The sequence below is a fragment of the Pelobates fuscus genome, chromosome 13 (genome assembly GCF_036172605.1).
Source record: "Pelobates fuscus isolate aPelFus1 chromosome 13, aPelFus1.pri, whole genome shotgun sequence".
Classification (NCBI taxonomy): Eukaryota; Metazoa; Chordata; class Amphibia; order Anura; family Pelobatidae; genus Pelobates; species Pelobates fuscus.
Genome location: NC_086329.1, coordinates 28,882,953 through 28,900,391, shown reverse-complemented (window position 1 = coordinate 28,900,391; position 17,439 = coordinate 28,882,953). Strand labels below are relative to the sequence as shown.

The following is a 17,439-nucleotide window of genomic DNA, read 5'->3' as shown; positions in this document are numbered from 1 at the left end:
GAAAATGCTATGTTTATAATAGGGTTAATCCAGCCTCTAGTGGCTGTCTCATTGACAGCCGCTAGAGGCGCTTCCACGCTTCTCACTGTGATTTTCACAGTGAGAAGACGCCAGCGTCCATAGGAAAGCCAATGAGGAGGAGGAGGAGGAGGAGAGTCCCCCGCCCGGCGCTGGAGAAAGAGGTAAATTTAACCCCTTCCACCCCCTAGAGCCCGGTGGGAGTGGGACCCTGAGGGTGTGGGCACCCTCAGGGCACTATAGTGCCAGGAAAACGATTTTGCAAGCTGTTTTAGACATATACCCAATGAAAAAACGTGTGTAATTAAAGGATTACTCCAACCAACATGACCACTTCTGCTTTTGAATTGGTCATGCTGGTTGGAGTCTTAATGTGCATTGTTTAAGCTTGAAACACAGAACATCCAGAGGTATTTTAAATTGTGTGCTTGGCGTAAGTTGCACTCCAAGCACACATGACACTGGCAGCCCAGAACTTTGTTCCAGGCAGCCTGATGTCAATGTGGTACATAATTTACGTCTTTTCATTGCGCACTGCTTATAGACGTAACAGCATCTACCATTGCAGGCAGAGACAGCATTGGAGAAGCTCTTATGTTCCCTCCATCCCTCCCACCCACATGAAGGTATGCCCTCTATTCCTCCCACCCACACTGAGGTGTGCCCTCCATCCCTCCCATCCACATTGAGGTATGCACTCCATCCATCCCTCCCACCCACACTGAGGTATGCTCCCATCCACACGGAGGTATGCCCTCCATCCCTCCCATCCACACGGAGGTATGCCCTCCATCCCTCCCATCCACACGGAGGTATGCCCTCCATCCCTCCCATCCACACGGAGGTATGCCCTCCCATCCACATGGAGGTATGCCCTCCCACCCACACTGAGGTATGCTGTCCATCCCTCCCACCCACATGGAGGTATGCCCTCCCATCCACACGGAGGTATGCCCTCCCACCCACACGGAGGTAAGTCCGAGGTTTGGCGAGCATTGCCATGGAGCTAATCCCAGCGCTGAATTAAGGTGACTAAACGTCTTTTAAAATGCTCTTTGCATTGTAATAAGGGGAAGGGGGGCATATATAATATTGCCAATAGGACTTATTCTATATCATACAAAAAAGGGTTGGAGAAACCCTTTAAATGCATGCATGTTATAATTTGGGGCATTTCTACCAAACTGTAATTTTGAAAAAAAAATTATTGATTATTTTTTTGAGGTTGCAGTGGGAGTGTCCCTTTAACTCCACGTAATTTCCTTCTAGGGGGCACAACATACTTGAACAACTGCTGAAATTCTTGTGACAGACTACAGCCACAGTCTCTATTTACCCTATTGCTATTATGTTATCACTTGTATGTAAACAACAGAAGTAATGTTTTTACCAACCTTGATTATAGAATATTTGTTACAGTTTACTTCTCCTTGTGCAGCCAATTTATAAAATAAACGCAATGAAAAAATACAATCTAAACAAAGACAGTCTAACTTACAGGTCTGTTATGGCCCTATACATTAAAACCCCCCAAATTAATTGGTTCCTTAATTACAAAAGAACATGAAATGAGAAATAGCTCACTGCTATGAGTTCCCAGCATTTTTTGCACAACCTGGCCCAGATGAACAGCTGTGGCGAACAAGCCAGCGGCTTCTGGAAATGTATGAGTCTATGTAAGATTATCCAGATATCAGCTTGCACTGGCCTCAGCATGGACTGTTTCCAATCAAGTCCTAAAAATAAACACTGGTTAATCACCTGAGCAGCAACATGAGTTGACCGAAGCCGTGACTGTACTGAACCAAAGCCCAGATTCCTTCAAGAGCCTGGCTCACGTCTTTCGGAGCAAGAGTTTTTCTTTTTTATAGGAAGGAAGAAACTCTCAAGATAACTGTTTCTTTTGTGATATCTGCTTATTTTGAAGCATTCGGTGGATTAACATATATATATATATATATATATATATATATATATTTTTTTTTTGTAATTATTTTTCCCCAGTGCGTCTTAACCCTTTAAGAATAAGTGGCCATGTGATAACTTTTTTCATTATAAATTTAGGGTGCAAATTAGCACTGTAAACACTGCAGTTTATACTAGTGCAGGGGAAGGCAACTTTCGGGACTCCAGATGTTGTGGACTACACCTCCCACGATGCTTTGCCAACGTTATGGCTGTAAAAGCATTATGGGGGATTTAGTCCGAAACATCTGGAGTTCCGAAGGTTGCCTACACCTGTAACTAGTGGTTAGGGTGTTGGGAAGCTATAGACCAAATGATTGTATAGTGCACACACTGAACTTACGTGGCCTTGCCCATTAATGTATTTGACACGTAGGCAGCATCTAATTGATACGGCCTACATACCTCCCAACATTTTAAATGGACAGCTTAGTTTTTGGGGTGTGGGGTGTGAGTGAGGATGTGGCCACGGGCAGGTTGTTCTGAGAAGTTTTAAGTTACTTACTAATAATTTATGCGACTAAAATATAATGACAACAAAAATGTCTCTTACTTGCACAGACTTATTTTCTAAATACATTTACTGTAATTTAAACATTCATTACTGGGAGTATTATTGATGTGGAGCTCTGTTATACACTCCAACATTATGGAGCTCATAGAAAAGAGGGATAGCTGGATTTAGTCCCAAAATAGGGACTGTCCCTCATAAACAGGGACACTTGTGAGGTATGTAGCCATTTACACACAGACGAATCACTGCTGTATTTGTGGCTCCATTGAATCAATGCCGTACACCACAGCGTTCAAGATTTTGCGTAAACAAAATGTGAGGTTTCTCATTAAATGCCGGTGCATCATCAGTAGAATCTGTTGAACCCTTGGGTCACAGGTTCAAATCCCGGCAGGGTTCACTCTACCCTTCATCCTTCCGAGGTAGATAAAGTTTGAGTACCATTAAATTGGGTAATAGTAACAACCCCAAGACGTACTTGAAAACCAGAGTAATCGGAATCTACCTTTCCTGGTTAAATACTTTGTTATTATTATTGTGATGTTGCAAGATAACAAGGTGGGGTTTGAACTGAGGGGATTAGTCTGTGTTTTTATTAGGCTAACTGCAAAGCACGGTAACCACTAGAATACTCTGATGAGGCTACGATGGTTGGAGTGTCCCTTTAATCCTCGTCACTCTGTTTAATCCAGCACAAGTGGTGGGAGGACACTAATAGCTTGTGTATAGAAGCATTTTGCCAAAGTTCCTTAATGAGCTGCTTTGCAAGCTGTTGCTTCCTCAACAGGTTTGATCCTTGATTTCCAAGAGTAGGTATTAGAAAATGACAGGACATTTAGGGTATTGTCTGTGCTCTGTGATCAAACTCTTACTTAATAAGGAGTTGTACTTAGTGGTTAGGAAACAGTGTCTGGCTCCTTCATACAGTCACTTGAATTCCCAGGTGATAAGTCACAAGGTGGATATTATTCCAAGCACACTGTAAACATTCTGAAAGGCACAGTGCTAGGCTTCTCCCTTTTTTTTTTTTCTAATATTCTCCTTTTTATCTATTGAAAACATATTTTTTTGGTGCATGCAGACAAAAGAGTTGCTTTGTTGCAGGTCTGTGTTAGGCATCTTTTCAGAGAAGCAGATGCATCCGGAAATTCTTTAGCGAAGGTATAATCAAAGCATACTTCATCCCTCGCCACGATATATCCGCACTTTTCACATTCCTCCGGCATAATGCCCTAGAAAGTGAAAACATGCACATGGGGAGACTGCCTACGACCTATTTGTCATGCTGCACAGTACTCTGTAATCAAGCCGCGGCTTAAAAAGCACACCGTGTAATTTGTGTGTAAATTAAGGTGTTTTAAGAGCAGGAGATGTTTGAGAGCTAATGGCTTGCGGCTGAAACTCTAGTCTGTAAAGTATTGGCTCGTCTTGTACACCTGAAGCCTGCCTCACCTTTTATTCCTGTGTGTGCAGGTGTCCTTGCATTTGACTGCCAACACCTGCTATACAAGGCAATTGGCATATATTGGATATTGGAAATAGTGGGACGAGGAATATTGTTCTGTCACCACAGAGGGGCTACAATACATAAATACAAGTTTTGATGCTCAATGAAAAAAATGGTTTTGGAAGCAGTGATTGGTTGAGCTCTGTACTTTGAGTACAAAACACATTAGAAATCAAATTATTTTGCTGCTTAGAAGGAAGCAAAGTATATTTGTAAAGCTGCCCTCATTATCACAATAGGGCTCATTTTATGAACCTCAAAAGCCAAAAAGTCTGGGTTTAATAGATATTGGGCCTGGATATTTTTGTTTTTCTCATTTAAAGGCTTTAACCCCTTAAGGACACATGACATGTATGACATGTCATAATTCCCTTTTATTCCAGAAGTTTGGTCCTTAAGGGGTTAAAGGTTTTGTGTTAACCTGCTAAGTGATCTTACAGTATGTGCAATTTGCTAGAATTATTACATTGCAGATTTTCTCTTGTTTTTGTTCAGTAGTGTGATGTCTTGGGCTCTTGCACCTTGACAGCAATTTTTCATAGAACAATGTGCTCTCATGGAGTGCGCTGGCAGGAGAGCCACCAGGGCAGAACAACATTACTTATGGAGAAGCTATTGTTATTCTGGAGAAAAGCCAAAGCTGATAGCATACATCATTGTTCTGTGTTTGCGGAATTTCCAGCAGTAATTCGCAGATTGTTCTAAGTACTCCTTAGATCTGAAAAGGTTTCATTGGGGTGAACACAGTCTAATGTTATAGGCTTGGTCTGTTTATCTGAGCTCTTGGCATTATCCCGTGGTTTGCCTTTCTTGTTTTGTTTTTGTTTCACCAGGATATGGTGACATTACATTATTTACCTTTGTACAGGCTACTGTTGTTCACTCTCTTTGGTTACATACCAAAAACACCAGAGAAGGCTTGTTGCACAGTTTGGCTTTAATATAACCCGTCTGATTATTCTCAAGGTAACAGATCCGTTTACAAGTCTAACCGTCTTCATTTTAGATTTCTGAGTCTTAAAAAGAGGTCACAAGACACTCCAGTACTGTTTTTTGGGGAGAGGTGACAAGGTTGTCCATTTTAATGATCATTGCTTCTACTGATGTTTCTTCGTTCTTTAGTCTGTTGTTCCTATTTAGACGAATTCACTTTGTGACTGCATGTGTCTTTGGGATTAGGTAAGTATACCTTCCTATCCATGCTTGTACTAGGGTACTACCATAGGGTGTAGTAAATGTAAAAAATATTAAAGATATACTGGCCTCTCCGCCTCCTGCAACTTCATGGCCGCATTCGAAAACAAAAAGTACTGGTGCGCAGAAATTAAAAAATAAAACACCTAAAGTGTTCACATATGTCATAAAGTGCTTTTAAAGTACATACAAAGTGGAATTGGTGTTATCCCACGTAAATAAAAGCACATATAACAAACACACATGTGCATATACTTATAACCTGTAAGTATACACTGATGGTTTCTTTGACCACTTCCTGGAATTTCCCCCTCGTCACTTTCTACAAGATTTTCAAACTCAATAGTAAAATGTTCTCCCCTGAAATACTTTGACCCTCCTCCTGCTCTCTGCGCAATAGCCATATTGGGCACTAGAGGTGGACTTAAACCTGCAATATAAACATTGCAGTTTCTCAAAAACGGCAGTGTTTGACATTGCAGGGATAAGAGGAAAGGGACGCTGGGCTCATCACACTTCATTGAGATAACGTGGTCTAGGTGGCTGTAGTGTTCCTCTGAGCAGTAAGTATAATGTTTATTTAAATTAAAACGTATGAGCAGTATATACAATTCTTGTTTATTAAAGATATAGCAAATTGATAAGGCAAAACCAGAGCAAACTTTGTAAATGTGGTTGAGGATAAAGTGCTATGGATTACAAAGTTTAATTTTATTTTTCATACTTGATAAATATATACTTGTTACAAATAATGATAGATAAACAAACATATAAAAAATTGTGGAAAGCAAGAGTTCCTCTTGAAGAAAATGAACCAACCATTTAATTTATCAATCTATTCCATCTTAACCATGTCTCACCAGTGTCCTCCCTCTAGTCATACCTGGAAACTCTCTCTGATCCAGCAAGCCACTAATGGTTTTGGAACAGTCTGATGCCGCCATCCTGAGTTTCAATTCCAGGGTATCTCTGCTGTGATGACCACCGCATTATCAGACAAACAAATTGAATTACTGGGACGCCCCCCCTCCCATCCCGTTTCCAAGGAACGGCTATCTGTTCTCTGTTTCTTCGTCTGCCTACTCTACATCTTCCATATGCCTTTTATTCATGTAAATAATAGATTGTAACTATGTCAGTTAGATCTGTCCCTTTCTGGACACATTGCATCTTGACGTTCTATGCAGTACACATCTAGACTGACTGTCTACTCTCTTTATTCTGTATAATTAGTGAGGCTTAGATTGATTCTCTTTATCAGTCTCTTATTTACTTATTTCAACTGTGATGGTCAGAATACTCAGTACTCCTTTACATCTAAGGCTATCCCTCGATTTGTTTATTATTCCAGTTTTGATCTTGGCAAGGGATAGCTGGATAGTACGGAACGGGTCAAAATAACACCTATTTTTTCTCGTTAACGTTTTAAGTTGCCCGGTATAGCTGAACTCTGGTCACTTTAAAAAGTTGAGCCTGTGACTTAATAGTATTCTACCGAACCAGATGCATATTCTTTAGATGTAATTCTTAATAATGGAGTTTCTTAAACTCAAGCCTTAGAGCTGATAGTGGCGGTTATGTGCACTAGGGGCACAGTGAATGGGTTAAGTGACGAGGGTTTTGGTGGTTGTGACTGTCTGATTAGTGTAAAAAGACAGCCATGCTATGAAATTTAACTTCCTTGCTGTTGAAAGCCCCTCCATAAATCCATGTATAAACTGTTACATGACATTACAGTGAACTCAACATTCACATTGTAACAGGCATCTTCCCCCGCAGTGTTTTCTTTGGCATGATCCCCCACCAGGCCGTCGTAAATCACCTGGGGAACCTTCTGCTCAGCCTAAGCAATGTGACTACTTAGCAACGCTTAGGCTGCAGGAATTGGCTGTGGTTTTAAATACAAACTTCTGCTGTGTAAACTAATGGAGGCTGTTACAGAGGAACAACTCTCAGTGCTTATTGAATAATGCCAAAAAGTCCCAGCCTCTTTGGCTATTCAGGAATTTTCTTTACAAGATGGCCACCAGCTAAACCATTGGGCATATCTGTGTGCGAAAACAAGGCCAGTAGCTACTAATCATATTATTATACACAAATATCATAGACAAGTTAATAAAAATTCTGAAAGAATACGGACAACATGTATAAACTGTAGAATAGTATCCAGAGTGTCCGTGAATGATTGATGTCTGAATTCGGGGGGATATTATATTGCTAACGCAGAAACTTTCTTTTTAGCGACATCACAGTGGTCATTGGAGGACCTCTGGCAAGTATACAGCCATCGAAAAAGAATGTGGGAAAAACAAAGCACCTATAAAATAATAATACAACCTGGAAATATCTCATACTCTATTGCGCTATGTATTTTTTGTGATTATTTTTTAGATATTTATATATTCTTTATTGGACCATTTCTCCGATTTTTTTCCAAGTTGTATTATTATTATTTTATGTGTGTTTTGTTTTTCCCCACATTCTTTAATTTGCGTTTTGGGGTGCTTCTTGTAAGGTACACTTGGGATATTTCATTCACGTATATGTTTATATATTTATTTACTCACTAGGTAGCGTTTTGGTTTTTGTTACATCTAAAAAAAAGTTTTGACTTCTTACCATGTGACAGCGCCAGGGACCATAGCCACTACTTCACATTGCAGTAATGATGGTGCTTAGATAGCACTTTTAAGCCATTGCCACCCAATGCCCATGAGTAATTCAGACTAAACCTTTATAGTTAGACTACATACAAAGTGTGTGTATTTATATAAGATCCTGTTTAGTGGATGAGTTGATCTTATATATTGTGTGAACTGGCCCCAGCAGTTTATTGATTCTACCTGAAAAATAATGATATATAAGAAAAATGTGTGCAAGATCCTTAGAGGTAGAACGTTTCTTTCTGTCTGTAAGAGCTCACAGTAGGGGCTAAAGAAAGCATTATGCATGTAAGTGAGGTAAAACTGATATTCAGCTCTCTCTCTCTCTCTCTCTCTCTCTCTCTCTGATTGATGGTGATTACTTGTTTATGAACCCGAGGTTTAAGGTCTGAACTTCCTCATAGGCCAGATAGTTCAGGGGGCTGTTTCCTGAGGCTGCTTGGGGAGGGTGGGATTGAGGGACATACAAGCAAAGGAACACAGCCAGAACTAAAATGAGATTTATCTGTACATGTGATGTGCTTGAGTCTTTTACATATTTGTGTTTTAAATTACTGTGAAAATAGTGCTTTCCATCATTCAAATTCAAGCTGTCTTGTGAACTCTTTGTACAACACTGTGGAAAATGTTGGCGCTTTCTAAATAAAATATCGAGCATCAGTATTGTGACACTGTAATGGAAGTGGACTCTTTAGCGTGCAGCATTGTTCGAGTACTGTTCGTACTGGCCAATATTGTTACAATGTTGGGAACTGTAATGCACCGTTAATCATTCGTAAGCACAGGTACACCAATGCCTTGTAGGTAGTCCCCTAAATTAATGTGGACACTTGAGACAGTATTGACAATAACTCCTATCAATCAGCCAACCTTTGCTTGACTCCACTACCAAATTAATATTTCTGGTCAGCGATAGTAAAATTTAAAATTAAAAAATGTAGGTTACAGCAGAGCCTAAAAGCTCAAAACAAGCCACGCTCACTGTTTCTTGCTTGTCATGAGAACATATGAAAATATGAAACACAAAAGTAAAAAAAAAAAAAAAAGGTCTAGACTGCAACTGGTTTGTCCTTTATGGTACCAGCTGAGGAGGACACTAGAAAGTACCTGGGATTACAGGAGAGGCTTCCCAAATAGGTAGTGTCCCACAAGGAACTTGGAACATGTCATCAGAAATGGTGTAATTATTATCAGATGAAAACTGAGTTGTCTTTATTTTTTATTAATAATGTCATATATTTATATAAAATTACATTTTATATGAACTGTGGGAAAACACAAATATAATAATTTTGAAGACCCCCCCAAACCAGATATATATTCATGTGATGCACCTCACCGGTCAGATGTATTAGCACGTGACACACAATGTTGATTTGAAGGCATGTAGCATGGAATTTCACCTCCTAAGATAGGGCTCGGTTTCCAACGCTAAGTCGGGCAAGTTGCGGGGTCTTGGTCTGCCAAGTCCCAGGTTTCTAGAGGGTAGTTTACAGTTTTAAGCTGCTAAACGGTCAAGTCTTTTATTGGTGGATAAATAGTTCCTCTTTTACTAGATGTCTGTTTATTATGTGTGTTCTTTGACCAAGTCTTTGCCTTCTTTTGTAGGTTTGGCCCTGGCCTGGTGATATACTGGTACGGGTTTATTGAGGAATTGGATTGCAACCGAGAACGTGGCATACTACTTAAGGATGAGTTCCCCAATGACATTGTGACACTGCAGGATTGCATGGTGCAAGAAAGCCGACACACAGAGTGCAAGACGGAAAAAAGCCAGGAAACCATGTAATATTTCGATTCAGACTGAAACTGCTGAACTTCAGATGAACTGCAGCACGAGGTTACAAGGCAGTCTGCTCATGCAAACACTCAGACAATCTGTTTACCTTCCGTTCCAGTTGCCCTTCTGCCTGTGCTACAACCCAAAACCCACGCACTTAGTGAAGCACCTCTGTAACTGCTCTTCGGTCATACACACTGGCCTTCCTTCCTCCTGAACCCTTCGCTCACAGGACACAGCAATGAATCAAGAGGAAACAAATGCACCTCTTCTGCCCTCACTTTAAAAAGTCTCCAAAAACATTCACAGAGTAACCTGCCTTTAAAGGAACAAGGTTTCTATGGGAGTATCGTAGAAATAACATAAGGAAAGGAGGAGCTATCAGGAAATGTTATTATATGACTGCAAATTCAGTTCTTGTTACTGACAACCATGATCTTCTATGTGATGCCTTGTAGAAAAGGCAAAGCAGGTGAAGAATAGCACAGATTAGGTTTGATAAGGTTACATGATCTATTCTGTTAAGTTCCCTGTTACACATGCTAGGGATGTGTAGAATCCCCTTATTCACGTATATTTAGCTCCTGTTACAAATTTGACCACCAATAAAGAATAAATAAGGAGCGCGTCTCATAAAAAGTAACAATTTTATTAGATGAATACACATCAGTGCATAAATGTACACAAATATATATAATCCAAGTATCAAATAAAATAAGGGGACAAGAACACAAAACTATGCAATAATAGCAATAACCCCATATATACAATAATCCCCAAAACAATCATAAAAAGAGACTAAAATAACAACCACCTTATTTTGTTTGATACATTGATTAGATATATTGTATACATTTATGCCGATGTGTATTAATTTAGTAAAATTGTTACTCTTTATGGGACGCGCTCCTTATTCTTTATTTGTTGTTTTTACAGACTCCCCCTTGAGCACCCCGTCTCTTTATGATTTAAGTCATATTCATTTTTTTTGTTATTTTTCTTTTGTTTATAGTGTGCTCTCTTGGTTAATCATTCTCTTCTACTGGTTTGACCACCAACCTTACGACTCCAATAATACGAATTGTGCGCTCTGTCTGTACACACACTCACAAAAGTTTTTTAGTTTTTTTTGTTGTTGTCCCCACTCATAATAAAATCACAGCAAATTTTGTGTTTTACATAAATTGCATTAATGAGTTTGTCTGGTTTTCCTTCCTTCTGTGAGTACCGTGTATATTGAGGTGCCTGATTCACATCTTAATTCATACCAGAATTGCAAATTTCGAATAGTTTTTTTTTCTAACTGGTCTGTATACCGTGTCTAAATTATTAGAAGGGACTAATGTGAAAAGATAAATTACTTTTTAGAAAAATTGTATAATCAAAACCATTTAGCGTGCCCTAAGAATTTACAATTATGAATAACTTTCATTTAAGCCACTTTCTCCAAGAATTTGTCCTACTGACATCCTCCCCTAAGTTTTCAAGTACCAGAAATTAGGAAGTTATTTTTAAAAAGAATAAAATCAAGTGTCACAAAATCCAGGCCATTGTAGTAATGTATTGCTGTATTTTCAGAATTATCCATTGCAGAACAGTGCACGGGCAAGGAGTCTGCTACTCAGAGGATCTTAAATTAGACTGCAGTTTTTTTAGGAAGACAGAGAGGCTATCAAAAACAAGTAGAGCTATCTTATTTTATGCCCAGAGAAGGAGTACGAACCAAGAGCAGACCTGAATCAAGAAATGCAAACCTGGGTAAGCCTTATAATATATATCCATACTTATATTTAATGTATATTAAATGTTAGAAATAAGAGGGCAGAGCCTAGCAGCGCACCAGAGCAGTCGCCATATCTCACACCTCTGAGTGCCAAACTCTCAATCTACTAAATGCTGACTGCATCTTACTACAAACGGCCAAAAGAAGAGCAGATCTAACTGCAGAACGCCGTCCTGAAGCTGTCGATGCCTTTCTTTCTCGCGCCAGGCATGCAAATCCGCTACCGAGGCCCCAAGGCCTACCGCGTGGGCGGCCAGCCTCGCGTAACCTGTAGAGGCTCCCCAACGTTGGGCAATTTAGGCCTGACAGACCTGCTGTCCAACATCCAGACAGCCGGAGACATGGGAAGAAAATCCCCAAAACCGCCTGCCAGTACCGCAAGGACGCAGCGCGACATAAGCCAGATGCTGCAATTCCCGACACCAGCGCCAGACTCACTGAAGATCTCACCCATGCGAGAACCATCACCCTCGCAACTACAACTACAAGTGACTCAGACCGAAACCAGCAGACAAGTGAACATACTGGACGACAGGGGCAGGAGGAAAAATATTAAGATAAGAGGGGTCCTAGAATCCATCCCCCTGGAAGAACTGCCGCACTTCGTAAGAAGGTTAGTGGCATCCCTCCTACCAGTGAGACAAGCTAAGTATTTCACCTTTGACGGGGTGTAGAGAATAGCCAAGACCCCACGAGCTCGAGCTACAGCACCACGCAACGTCATACTTGGATGCCAAGCGGTATCCGACAAGCCTGTCAAATAATATTCTTCCAGGACTTGAGCAGAGCCACCCTGTTAAGGCGCAAATCCATGCAACACCTCACAAAGACTTTACAAGCGGCCTGACCTACCAATGGGCGACTCCACAATCACTGTGGGTAACAAAGGAGGGGAAAACTTACTAAGCCACAGAACCGTCCGACACTCCTGCTACACTGGCAGCACTGGGCCTATCCACACCACACTAAACAGGGACTACCTCGCTCTCACGCCCGGACAGTTAATGACATACCCATGTTCGAGCCCAGAAGAGACAAGAGACCAACGACCTGAGATGTTCCCAGTACCCAACCAGCTCATGCTGCATTGTATTTATAATTTTTCATCGTATTATATGTTGTTTCCTTCTTTTACTATGTCTTGTTAGTGTATTAAACTTTACATTAGCTGCTGTTACACTGTACCTAAATACTCACGAGAAGAGGTGACAGCACCTCGCCTGCTCTATGACACAGAGACACTTGGCTGGCACACAAGGCGCTCAATAGGGGATTCGATAACACCATCCAATTTTCAAAAGCCCGCCATCCAGCTAACCATCTAACCAAAAAAAAGAGAATCTTAATTTTCACTTCACCCAGAAAACTTTCAGAAACCCACGTAACAGGGGGGAAAAAGAAAATTATCACTAAGCACTACCCACCCACCCTGTTTTATTTTTACTTTATAGCATGCTATCCCCAACTTCTAAGAGCTTACTCAATGAATGCCTCATTACCTTTACATGTTACCAGTGGCTTTAAATGTCCTTTAATTCTCTATAGCCATCACCTCCAAATTCCCTCTCTGCTACTCCTGTCTCAGCTCCTGGAGTGTAAGCTCACTGGCTATCTAGCAAAGTACTTTGTATAGAAGAACTACAATGGCTCACAGGCTGCAAATGACTAATTTCTTTACCTGAAAATATTTAAACGAGTTGGACTTTTCGTATGTAGTCTTGTATAGATGATAAAAATATATATATTTTTGGAAGCGAAGGGGCCATTGACATTATTAGGTCATTTCATTCTTCGTTTACATCTGAACAACTCATACTGAAATGGCGTTGGACACACAGCTGTAATTTTCACACCATTCTTGTTGGTAGGCCTGTAACAGTACAAATCCTGAATTTTATGGGGATGTTCTGCAGAGCCCTAATGAATTATTCCACGCCAGGAAACAGAGGAATGCATTAAAATGACTGATGGTTTACAAACTCAGAAAGCATCTGCTCTGACAAGACAAGTCATGGGAAGATTCTAATCCTTAAAAATGGAGGCCATTGAGCACGCTGGTTCCACTGAAAAGGATTTCACCAACATTCTTTTACACACCTGTCAAGAGTGGTGGTCTCAATATTTCCATGCTTTTGGGGTCATATATATATATAATGTTATGGCTCCAAACACACGAAAAAATTAACAAAATAGGTTTACTGAGTGTTAGAATCCTCCTATTCTAGGAGTTCTTATTTTTACTGAAAATAAAAGATTACATGCGTTAAAGTATGTGTAAAAATTCAGTGATACATACATACAGGTAAAAAACAAAACACATTTTAGTGCATCTGCCTGCATATTGTGGCTCTATGGAGGCAACCATCTGAAGTCCTCTTTGGCTGTAAGCACCAGCGTGTTTAACCAAAGAGTATGTCGGTTAATGCGTGCTAGTGATTGTACTTAAATTGTGACATCAAATCCAAGTTAATGGCATCTCAAAAAGGCAATTTAGGATGATTTAAAATTAGGTGTGGTTTGGCCAAAAAAGATGTCTGCCCCCACAAAGTAAGTGTGAGCCATGAGATTCAGTGTATATAAAATACTCTTATATGTATTCATTCCAAGGCTATAAGGCACAATATCTTTTGTCAGTATTGTAAAAATTACAGTTTACCTTTAACAATCTGTGGGATTGTTTGGTTAGAACAGCATATGTGATCGAAATTGTTTAAAGATGCTTCAGTGCAGAAACATGCGTTGGGTTCGGTGCTACAATAGGTAAACTGTTCTGCGGTTGAAGAGAAAGAACAAGCTTTAAACATTAGATATGCCATAAGAGTCAAATCAGGGCCTACTGTCCTGTTATAAATGTTCTCTGGAATTAATTTGAATTTGGATGTAGTGATCATGTTATATGGAGTCACAGACAGAAGATTATATTTAGAGAGAGCTGTGGCATAAATTAACCACTTAGTAGAATTGGTTCCTCTGATCAATGCTAAAACATTTGTACTAGTGTAACGATAGTAAGAATTCATGTAATGCTTACCGTATATACTCGAGTATAAGCCGACCTGAATATAAGCCGAGGCCCCTAATTTTACCCCAAAAAACTGGGAAAACTTATTGACTCGAGTATAAGACTAGGGTGGGAAATGCAGCAGCTACTGGTAAATTTCTAAATAAAATTAGATCCTAAAAAAATTATATTAATTGAATATTTATTTACAGTGTGTGTATATAATGAATGCAGAGTGTGTGTGTATGAATGCTGTGTGTGTGTATGAATGCAGTGTGTGTGTATGAATGCTGTGTGTGTGTATGAATGCAGTGTGTGTGTATGAATGCAGTGTGTGTGTATGAATGCAGTGTGTGTGTATGAATGCAGTGTGTGTGTATGAATGCAGTGTGTGTGTATGAATGCAGTGTGTGTGTATGAATGCAGTGTGTGTGTATGAATGCAGTGTGTGTGTGTGAATGCAGTGTGTGTGAATGCAGTATGTGTGTGTGATGCAGAGCCTTGGTGGGGGTGGGCATTTTTATAATTATTTTTTAATTATTATAATTTTAATATTATTATTATTGTTATATTAATGTATTTTTTTTATTTTATTATTATTAATATTTTATTATTCATATTTTTATTTATTTTTTTCGTCCCCCCTCCCTGCTTGATACATGGCAGGGAGGGGGGCTCTCACTCCCTGGTGGTCCAGTGGATGGGCTGTGTAGGAGGAGGGCTGGCAGGAAGCGTTTATTTACCTCTCCTGCAGCTCCCTTCTCCTCCGCGCCGGTCCGGTCAGCTCCCTCTGCAAGTCCCAGTGTAAGTCTCGCGGCCGCGCTCTGACCCCGTGGCTCTCGCAAGACTTACACTGGGAGCTGACAAGACCGGCGCGGAGGAGAAGGGAGCTGACAGGAGCTGCAGGAGAGGTAAGTAAACGCTCTCTGCCAGCCCCCCTCCTACACAGCCCCCTGTCTGTATTATGGCAATGTAAGTTGCCATAATACAGACATTGACTCCAGTATAAGTCGAGTTGGGGTTTTTCTGCACGAAAAATGTGCCGAAAAACTCGACTTATACTCGAGTATATACGGTATTTAAACAAATAGTTTACATACATGTAGGAATAGCTTCTGAAAGAATGTCTCCCTCATCAGGTAAGTCAAAGTAGCATTCATAGAACTGTTTCTAAAGTTCAGAAAGTCAGATAACTGAATTTGTCTGAGAATCCATAGCATTTGATCGGTAAAGGGAGCATAACTAAATTAGATATTGACATATAACAAATTCACATATTGACATAAAAGGTTTGGAAAAAAATGCTGTAAAATAAGAACGAGTTCAGAAATAGAAATGTAAATAGTTATTTGTTTGTTTTTCTAAATTAAAAAAATGCAATGTTAGTGAAAAGTAGAAAAATACATTAAATCATTATTTGGTGTGACTACCTTTTGTCTTCAAAACAGCAATAATTATTCCAGGTACGCTACACTGCTGACAGTTTTGTAAGTAACTCAGCAGGTAGGTTGTTCCAAGCTTGTTGGAGAAGTAACCACAGTTCTTCTGTGGATTTAGGCAACCTCCGTTGCTTCTTTCTCTTCCGATATTCCCAGAGAGAATTGTTTTTCTTTAGACTGAAGATAGTTCTTAATGACTTTGTATGTTTGGGATTCTTGTCATGCTGCAGAATAAATATGGGACTAATCAGATTACCCCCAGATGTTATTTCTTGATGAATAAGTATCTACCTGTACGCCTCGGCATAGGAGGAGACCAATAATGCTAATCAAATCCCCCCATGTGCGTAAATGGAGCTCTACCGCATTATTTTTATTTTTTTTTATCTCTGAGTTTATAATTATTCTATTAGTATTATACGTTTTCTATTGGTCACTATGACATTAACACTTTTAACTTAATAATTAGTTCATTATTTCAGCCACTGTATTCTAGTTATTTATATACATTTCTGTTTGTGACCATTACCCGTTATATTATCTTACGTACATCATTACTATTTTCGTTTATTAACATATTTAAAAAAAAAAAAAAAAAACATTTGAAAGAAATGGAGCCCTAAACTTGCAAAGAACCTCTACCATGCTTCACTGTTACTTGCAGACAACTCATTCTCACTCTCCAGTCCTGCGTCGAACAAACTGCCTACTGCTATGGCCAAATATTTCAACTTTTTGGCTCATCGGTCCAGAGCAACTACTGTCATTTTTCAGCACCCCAGTTCTTGTGTTTTTGTCATAGTTGAGTTGCTTGACCCTGTTTCCATATAAGAAGTATGGCTGTTTGGCTGCAAATCTTTCATGAAGACTACAACTGACTAGACTTCTCGGAGTACCAGGGTCCACAGTTTTGAGCTGATGACACTGATGTATTAATTCCGATTGCGATGGGAAGTGGGTATGATGTGTCGTTCATTTGCTGCTCTACATTTCCTAAGCCGACCTCTGTGTCTCCAGTCTTCAACATAGTCCATTCCTTTGTGCTTCTTCAGAAAGCTTGGACAGCATGGAAACCCTTGTCTATCTGATGAGACCTTGCTGATACATAATAAAACTACCTTGTGTCTGGCTGGTCTGTTTATTCTTTCCTTGGAGTATGACTTTTGACATGAAACGTTCTTAAGGAACCTTGCCTTGCTAGAAGAGTTTGGGTGTACCTTCCCTGTTTTATTTGGCCTGCACAGCTGTTTCTGTTTCACTTAATGATTGTGTTTCAACTTGCGTATTAGATTGATGATCATTAGCACCTGTTTGCTATAATTGTTTACTCATGCACTTGACTATGTCCCTACAAAGCCCCTGACTTTGTGCAATTGTGTCTACAGGCTGTTTTAAAGGCAACAATTTTCCTGCTGTTCACTCATATTGCTAATTGATAAAAAAATATATATATATATATGCTATTCTAATTTTGAAACCGCATTCTTTCACACCTTAGTGAAACTTTTTCACAGGAGTGTGTCTAATATATATTATTACTTAACAGTAAACTGTGTATTAAATTAACGGGTTGTG

At 39.7% G+C, this 17,439-nt stretch overlaps 1 protein-coding gene across 2 annotated transcripts in view; it reads left to right on the top strand.

Moving 5' to 3' along the window:
• CDIN1 (CDAN1 interacting nuclease 1) overlaps positions 1–10,825 on the top strand; it is a 245,486-nt gene extending 234,661 nt beyond the window's left edge. For both annotated transcript variants that reach the window (XM_063440334.1, XM_063440335.1), the window contains exon 12: positions 9,470–10,825. In XM_063440334.1, the coding sequence (XP_063296404.1) occupies positions 9,470–9,650 (181 nt within the window). In that variant the 3' untranslated portion in view covers positions 9,651–10,825. The remainder of the gene's footprint in view (positions 1–9,469) is intronic.
• Positions 10,826–17,439: the final 6,614 nt, after the last annotated feature.